The 9,009-nt window shown below is 36.4% G+C and overlaps 1 protein-coding gene across 1 annotated transcript in view; it reads left to right on the top strand.

Moving 5' to 3' along the window:
• Positions 1-8,212: 8,212 nt before the first annotated feature.
• Positions 8,213-9,009, top strand: part of LOC129414523 (clustered mitochondria protein homolog) — a 46,174-nt gene continuing 45,377 nt past the window's right edge. The window contains exon 1 of the mRNA XM_055168591.2: positions 8,213-8,523. Within this exon, the coding sequence (XP_055024566.2) occupies positions 8,478-8,523 (46 nt within the window). The 5' untranslated portion in view covers positions 8,213-8,477. The remainder of the gene's footprint in view (positions 8,524-9,009) is intronic.

Here is a 9,009-nt window from a genome sequence, read left to right as displayed (position 1 = left end):
ATGAGACGCATGATTTAGTACATATTTTTTAATAAGCAATCTGGGGTTTCTTAAAACGCACTCCTTCACATCCCACAAAACTTTTACATACATTTCATAGATGTATTCATTTTAAAGACACTTTTATCCGACTTACAATTGAAGACATTTCGTCTAAGGTGCCAACAATAAACAAAAACAACAAAGCTACAAGTAAACATTAAACAGGGAAGTTGGACCTACTTAAAATTACTTGCTTTAATTGAAAAAAATTAAAAATGAATAAACTTAATGTAAAATATAATTCAATTGGTTACACCTAAAATTTAAGTTGAAAAAAGTGTTACTAGTTTTTTAACAATTTTTTTTAAAGGTTTTATTATTTTAATTAGAAAAAGATAATTTTATTAGAAAAAAATACATTTTTAGGTGTTACTAGTTAACGTAATATAATGTTTTTTAACCTTAAATGTTTTACTTAGAGAAAATTGAAGTTGAAAAATATAAAGTTTTTAGTTGTTACAAGTTGAAGTAATTTTTTTTTTTTAACCTTAAACTTTCACTCAAGTGAAAACATTTTATTTGAAAAAAATAAATTTTCAGTAATTTTTTTACACTTAAGTTTTTTACTTGGAGAAAATTTAAGTGGAAAAATATTCCATTGTTAGTTGTTACTAGTTGAAGGAATTTTTTATGGTTTTTTACCTTTTCTTTTTTTTTACTTCAAGTGAGAATTTTATTAGAAACAAATAAATGTTTAGGTGTTACTAATTGAAGTAATTTTTAAAAGTTTTTTACCTTAAATGTTTTACTTAGAAAAAATTGAAGTTGAAAAATATTCTATTTTTGCCTGTTACTAGTTGAAGTTATTATTATTTTAAGTTTTTTACCTCAAATATTTTACTTCAAGTGAAACAATTGTATTAGAAAAAATACATTTTTAGTTGTTACTAGTTAAAGTAATTTTTTTACACCTTCAATTTTTTACTTAGAGAAAATTTTAGTTAAAAAATATTACATTTTAGCTGTTGCTAGTTGAAGTAATTTTTTAAACATTTTTTTTACCTTAAACTTTTCACTAAAGTGAGAAATTTTATAAAAAAATAAATGTTTAGGTGTTTCTAGTTGAAGTAAATTTTTAAAAGTTTTTTCACCTTATTTTTTACTTATTTTTTAAGTTGAAAAAATTAATTTTTATGTGTTATCAATTGAAGTAATATTTTAAAGTTGATCCAACTTTTGTGTTTTACAGTGTAGTTTAAGAAGTTTACAAGTAGGAATAAAGTTCACATTCTCAATTTCTTTTGAGGAAATCTAACTGCCCACACTTGAAATGCTAATATCTATTACTGAGCCCAGATAAGAGGAGTTTCTCAGGGCGTAAGACACGATCCTTCACATATTTCACAGACTCGTAAAGTGAGTTTGTGAAATCGGCCCCTCCCGATATCTCTCCAGATACTGGCACAGAATGTGAATTCAAAGCGGGTGGATTGTTTTTGGGCTTGTTTTATGTGGAGAGCATTTCTGTCTGCTTCTGTTGCTCTCATCTGTCCAGCAGTGATTTATATCTTTCTTCGAATTCAAAAGCTGCTGAAAGAAAAATGGCCGCAGATGCTAAGAGCTGTTACAGAGCGCTGTGTGTGTGTGCGTGTGTGTGCGTGTGTGTGCGTGTGTGTGTGTGTGTGTGTGTGTGTGTGTGTGTGTGTGAACACATCCGAGATTTACAACTCAAACCCGCTGACACATTGAACTTCTGTGAGTCTTCCTCACGTTCAAGAACAAACATTGCAGCGTACAGTAGTGAATAGAAAGAGGCCTTAAAATAAACTACAGGTGTGGGTGTGTTCATATACATCATACACACCAATTACACACTTATGCACTTAAACAGACACACACCCTAAAGTATTGACTCATTTTTGGACAATAACGGGCTAGTTTTTGAGAATAAAATGAGTTTTTGCATATAAAATAAAGCCGTAACATTTTTGCATTCCCTACTGAAAAATCCAGGTAAAACCAGCATAAAAACAGCAAGCTGGTTTAACTGTATTTTGGTCACTTTTTAAGATGGTCTAGCTGTGTTTCGGTTACTTTTTTAGCTGGTCTAGCTGTGTTTCGGTTACGTTTTTAGCTGGTCTAACTGTGTTTTGGTCACTTTTAAAGCTGGTCTTACTGTGTTTTGGTAACTTTTGAAGCTAGTCCAACTGTGTTTTGGTCACTTTTTAAGCTGGTCTAACCGTGTTTTGGTCACTTTTTAAGCTGGTCTAACCGTGTTTTGGTCACTTTTTATGCTGGTCTAACTATGTTTTGGTCACTTTTTATGCTGGTCTAACTGTGTTTTGGTCACTTTTAAAGCTGGTCTTACTGTGTTTTGGTAACTTTTGAAGCTAGTCCAACTGTGTTTTGGTCACTTTTTAAGCTGGTCTAACCGTGTTTTGGTCACTTTTTATGCTGGTCTAACTATGTTTTGGTCACTTTTTATGCTGGTCTAACTGTGTTTTGGTCACTTTTAAAGCTGGTCTTACTGTGTTTTGGTAACTTTTGAAGCTAGTCCAACTGTGTTTTGGTCACTTTTTAAGCTGGTCTAACCGTGTTTTGGTCACTTTTTAAGCTGGTCTAACCGTGTTTTGGTCACTTTTTAAACTGGTCTAGCTGTGTTTTGGTCACTTTTAAAATGGTCTAGCTGTGATTTGGTCACTTTTTAAGCTGGTCTAACTGTGCTTTGGTCACTTTTTAAGCTGGTTTAACTGCTTTGGTCACTTTTTATGCTGGTCTAACTGTGTTTTGGTCACTTTTTATGCTGGTCTAACTGTGTTTGGTCACTTTTTATGCTGGTCTAACTGTGTTTTGGTCACTTAATGCTGGTCTAACTGTGTTTGGTCACTTTTTATGCTGGTCTAACTGTGTTTGGTCACTTTTTATGCTGGTCTAAATGTGTTTTGGTCACTTTTTATGCTGGTCCAACTGTGTTTTGGTCACTTTTTATGCTGGTCTAACTGTGTTTTGGTCACTTTTTATGCTGGTCTAACTGTTTTTGGTCACTTTTTAAGCTGGTCTAACTGTGTTTTGGTCACTTTTTTAACTGGTCTAACTGTGTTTGGTCACTTTTTTAACTGGTCTAACTGTGTTTGGTCACTTTTTATGCTGCTCTAACTGTGTTTTGGTCACTTTTTATGCTGGTCTAACTGTGTTTGGACACTTTTTAAGCTGGTCTAACTGTGTTTTGGTTACTTTTTAGTAGGGCTGCACGATTCGGAGAAAAAATCTAATTGCGATTTTTCTGCTCAAAATTGCGATTCGCGATTTAAAGTGCGATTCATTAGTATATAATAAAAGAGGTACATCCAGGTTTGTTGTGGTGGTTTTAATAGCACCAAAGAAAGATGCTGTGCTACTGTTTATTTAAAACCTCTTAAACATTGTACAAAGTTGTCTGCAGGACTTTGCTATTCTGCAGACAAACTTTTTTTTTAATCTAAGAACATTAAAAAAAATACAATTTAAAAAAATTTTTTTGAAAGTTTTATTTAAAATAACATATAGGCCAATGTATTTTGGCTGTCACTACAACAATGCATCTGACAAGCAAATGTTTAGTTTTTCTTTTAATCATAAGACTATACTCATCTTGTTTTACTTTTCAGGCATCTGTAATAAATGTAAATATGTTAGTTATTAGAATCTATGATTTAACATAAGCAAAAAATACAAATAAAACACTGCACAGTCCTCACTGTAGGATTTTAAATGTGGAGCTGCAGAAGCTTGTTCAGTTAAGAGTAAGGAGTGATTTTAATTTTTGGTGTGTAATAAACATTTCTGACACAGAAAGCACCAGGTTACTGTCACTTTAAGACACAAGACAGCTAAACTGCTCTGCTTCAATATAGCCTACTGATAAACATCCAGCTGTTTATGTTCACTTAGACAAGAAAGAAAACTTAAGTTTAGTGATCACGCGTGTGCTGACTGCTCTCTGTGTGCGCGCTTCATGAACCCTCATGCCTGTAAAGCGGTGCAGATGTGCGCGTGCAAGAAATTATAATGTACCTGTTTCGTCTGCTGTGTTCCGGGCTTTAATGAAATCTGCTTATAGTCTGATGAGGCGTTTGTCATTGTTTGCGATGCATGACGAGAAACGGACGTATATACACCTTTCTTTAAGTCCAACATTACACAAAAGGGAAATGTTTTCGCGCATTTCTGTCCTTTCATTTGCCGGTTAATGAGTTATAATGCGTTTTTAAAATGACTGAATCCAAAATCTGCCAACTTCATGACATTCCGCGTTGTGCAGTTAATTCCATTTGTATGCATTTCGCGATTCTGTCCGTGTTTTCCGCATCGCGGAAATCATATGGCCGTACACTTTGTTGAGGAGTTGAACTGCTGCTCGCGCTCATGTTTTCCAAATGGTGTGATGACGTGTAGTCAGCGCCTCAGTGTTCATGCACTCTATTGGTCTAAACTGCATCAAACGTAAAATGCGCATGAAGCGAACTGTCAAAAACTGCGTACTAGATGATTGTTATATTTAATAGTTTTGAATCGAAATAATCGCATTTCTTGCGATTCGAAAATCGCATCCATTCACATCGCGATTTCGGTTTAAAAACGATTAATCGTGCAGCCCTACTTTTTAGCTGGTCTAACTGTGTTTGGTCACTTTTTATGCTGGTCTAAATGTGTTTTGGTCACTTTTTATGCTGAACCAAACGTTTTCTGTTCACTTTTTATGCTGGTCTAACTGTGTTTTGGTCACTTTTTATGCTTGTCTAACTGTGTTTGGTCACTTTTTATGCTGGTCTAACTGTGTTTTGGTCACTTTATGCTGGTCTAACTGTGTTTGGTCACTTTTTATGCTGGTCCAACTGTGTTTTGGTCACTTTTTATGCTGGTCTAACTGTGTTTTGTTCACTTTATGATGGTCTAACTGTGTTTGGTCACTTTTTAAGCTGGTCTAACTGTGTTTTGGTCACTTTTTTAGCTGGTCTAACTGTGTTTTGGTCACTTTTTTAGCTGGTCTAACTGTGTTTGGTCACTTTTTTAACTGGTCTAAATGTGTTTTGGTCACTTTTTTAACTGGTCTAAATGTGTTTTGGTCACTTTTCTAGCTGGTCTAACTGTGTTTGGTCACTTTTTATGCTGCTCTAACTATGTTTTGGTCACTTTTTTTGCTGGTCTAACTGTGTTTTGGTCACTTTTTATGCAGATCTAACTGTGTTTGGTCACTTTTTATGCTGGTCTAACTGTGCTTGGTCACTTTTTATGCTGGTCTAACTGTGTTTGGTCACTTTTTATGCTGGTCTAACTGTGTTTTGGTCACTTTTTGAGCTGGTCTAACTGTGTTTTGATCACTTTTTAAGCTGGTCTAACTGTGTTTTGGGCACTTTATGCTGGTCTAACTGTGTTTGGTCACTTTTTATGCTGGTCCAACTGTGTTTTGGTCACTTTTTATGCTGGTCTAACTGTGTTTGGACACTTTATGATGGTCTAACTGTGTTTGGTCACTTTTTAAGCTGGTCTAAATGTGTTTTGGTCACTTTTTTTAGCTGGTCTAACTGTGTTTGGTCACTTTTTATGCTGCTCTAACTATGTTTTGGTCACTTTTTTTGCTGGTCTAACTGTGTGTGGTCACTTTTTAAACTGGTCTAACTGTGTTTTGGTCACTTTTTATGCTGGTCTAACTGTGTTTGGTCATTTTTTATGCTGGTCTAACTGTGTTTTTGTCATTTTTTTAAGCTGATCTAACTGTGCTTGGTCACTTTTTAAGCTGGTCTAACTGTGTTTTGGTCACTTTTTTAGCTGATCTAACTGTGTTTGGTCACTTTTTATGCTGGTCTAACTGTGTTTCGGTCACTTTTTATGCTGGTCTAACTGTGTTTGGTCACTTTTTATGCTGATCTAACTGTGTTTGGTCACTTTTTAAACTGGTCTAACTGTGTTTTGGTCACTTTTTATGCTGGTCTAACTGTGTTTGGTCACTTTTTATGCTGGTCTAACTGTGTTTGGTCACTTTTTATGCTGATCTAACTGTGTTTTGGTCACTTTTTATGCTGGTCTAACTGTGTTTGGTCACTTTTTATGCTGATCTAACTGTGTTTGGTCACTTTTTAAACTGGTCTAGCTGTGTTTTGGTCACTTTTTATGCTGGTCTAACTGTGTTTGGTCACTTTTTATGCTGGTCTAACTGTGTTTGGTCACTTTTTATGCTGGTCTAACTGTGTTTGGTCACTTTTTATGCTGGTCTAACTGTGTTTTGGTCACCTTTTTAGCTGGTCTAACTGTGTTTGGTCACTTTTTTAACTGGTCTAAATGTGTTTTGGTCACTTTATTAGCTGGTCTAACTGTGTTTGGTCACTTTTTATGCTGGTCTAACTGTGTTTTGGTCACTTTTTATGCTGGTCTAACTGTGTTTGGTCACTTTTTTAACTGGTGTAAATGTGTTTTGGTCACCTTTTTAGCTGGTCTAACTGTGTTTTGGTCACCTTTTTAGCTGGTCTAACTGTGTTTGGTCACTTTTCTAACTGGTCTAACTGTGTTTTGGTCACCTTTTTAGCTGGTCTAACTGTGTTTTGGTCACTTTTTATGCTGGTCTAACTGTGTTTGGTCACTTTTTTAACTGGTCTAACTGTGTTTTGGACACTTTTTATGCTGGTCTAACTGTGTTTTGGTCACTTTTTATGCTGGTCTAACTGTGTTTTGGTCACTTTTTATGCTGGTCTAACTGTCTTTGGTCACTTTTTATGCTGGTCTAACTGTGTTTGGTCACTTTTTATGCTGATCTAACTATGTTTTGGTCACTTTTTATGCTGGTCTAACTGTGTTTTGGTCACTTTTTATGCTGGTCTAACTGTGTTTTGGTCACTTTTTATGATGGTCTAAATGTGTTTAGGTCAATTTTTAAAATGGGCTAAATGTGTTTAGGTCACTTTTAGGGCTGGTCTAACTGTGTTTGGTCACTTTTTATGCTGGTCTAACTGTGTTTGGTCACTTTTTATGCTGGTCTAACTGTGTTTTGGTCACTTTTTATGCTGGTCTAACTGTGTTTGGTCACTTTTTATGCTGATCTAACTGTGTTTGGTCACTTTTTAAACTGGTCTAGCTGTGTTTTGGTCACTTTTTATGCTGGTCTAACTGTGTTTGGTCACTTTTTATGCTGGTCTAACTGTGTTTGGTCACTTTTTATGCTGGTCTAACTGTGTTTGGTCACTTTTTATGCTGGTCTAACTGTGTTTGGTCACTTTTTAAGCTGGTTTAACTGTGTTTTGGTCACCTTTTTAGCTGGTCTAACTGTGTTTGGTCACTTTTTTAACTGGTCTAAATGTGTTTTGGTCACTTTGTTAGCTGGTCTAACTGTGTTTGGTCACTTTTTATGCTGGTCTAACTGTGTTTTGGTCACTTTATTAGCTGGTCTAACTGTGTGTGGTCACTTTTTTAACTGGTGTAAATGTGTTTTGGTCACCTTTTTAGCTGGTCTAACTGTGTTTTGGTCACCTTTTTAGCTGGTCTAACTGTGTTTGGTCACTTTTCTAACTGGTCTAACTGTGTTTTGGTCACCTTTTTAGCTGGTCTAACTGTGTTTTGGTCACTTTTTATGCTGGTCTAACTGTGTTTGGTCACTTTTTTAACTGGTCTAACTGTGTTTTGGACACTTTTTATGCTGGTCTAACTGTGCTTGGTCACTTTTTATGCTGGTCTAACTGTGTTTTGGTCACTTTTTTTGCTGGTCTAACTGTGTTTGGTCACTTTTTATGCTGGTCTAACTGTGTTTTGGTCACTTTATTAGCTGGTCTAACTGTGTTTGGTCACTTTTTATGCTGGTCTAACTGTGTTTTGGTCACTTTTTATGCTGGTCCAACTGTGTTTTGGTCACTTTTTATGCTGGTCTAGCTGGACTTAGCTGGTCAGAAAGGAGGACCAAGATACTTAAACCAGCTACTGCCACCTTAAACCAGCTACCAGCTTATGCTGGTCTTAGCTGGATTTTTCAGTAGAGTTGTTTTACTTTTTATTACTTAAGAACGTTTTCTTCCCAAATTTTCATTGTTAATGCTTTTGAACTTTGGTTCCTTGTCAAACTATAGAAGTACATAAAAGTTCTTCTTTTTAGGTTTTTGGGAGGAGACATGCAGCCGGGACATTGCATGACAGTTTTTATAAGGGTTACTAAAAGGTGTGCGGGTACGTGTGGATACGGGTGCGAGGATTCCCTCCCTGCCCTTAAGGAAGTCAGAGGGGGAGGGGAGAGCTACCGATCTCTCTCAAAATGGAGTGAGGAGTCACGCCCAGAGAGAAGGAGGGGAGGACTGCCAGCAGTCTGTTGAGAAGAGGGAGTGGCCGAGCTGGGAATGAGAAAGTGAAAAGACGTGTTGGGTCAGTCACACCTGACAGCTCTCCGACTGCACGGCGCAAAACGGGAAAAGTTTCAAAACTCCAGGAGAAACACAAGCCAGGAACGACCGAGAGAGAAAAGCAAACAGAGAGGAAACATGAGGGAAACGGCAAAGAAGGGAAATGGAGAGAAGAGGATTATGGGTAAGTGTGACACCTTTTTCCATTCATTTCTCCCTGAAACTTCTCTCCTTACTCTCTATTCATCTAGTTTTTGTATGTTTGGTGTTTTGTTGAGTATTTTGCATAAAAACATGCTCAGCTTTTAAGCAGATACTTTTGAGGATTAAGTTGACTGTGCATTCTTAAAACTGTGTTAAAAGTGTCGGCAGTCGTTGCAAAACAAACACTTAAGGTTCTCCTTTGACCTTCTGACGCTTCTGTTCACTGATTCACCGCACAAACACGCATGTGTTAAAGTTAAGAAAGTCATGTTTCTGTGGTATCCGTTGTTGTACGTTTTCTGATGGCACGGGGCCAGTTTAGCACACTCCAGGACATTCTTGTCTTTCATTAGGAGCGCGTTGCTCTTGGGGCGAATGCATGTCACCATCATTCCAGCCTGTCATGAGGAACGCTCAAAATTATTAAGCATCCTTCAGCGAAGAGGTTACAGCCGGTCACACTCTC

Source organism: Misgurnus anguillicaudatus, chromosome 5, assembly GCF_027580225.2.
Source record: "Misgurnus anguillicaudatus chromosome 5, ASM2758022v2, whole genome shotgun sequence".
In the NCBI taxonomy this organism is placed as follows: domain Eukaryota; kingdom Metazoa; phylum Chordata; class Actinopteri; order Cypriniformes; family Cobitidae; genus Misgurnus; species Misgurnus anguillicaudatus.
Note: the sequence above shows the minus strand (reverse complement) of the source record. Positions and strands in the feature narration are given on the sequence as shown.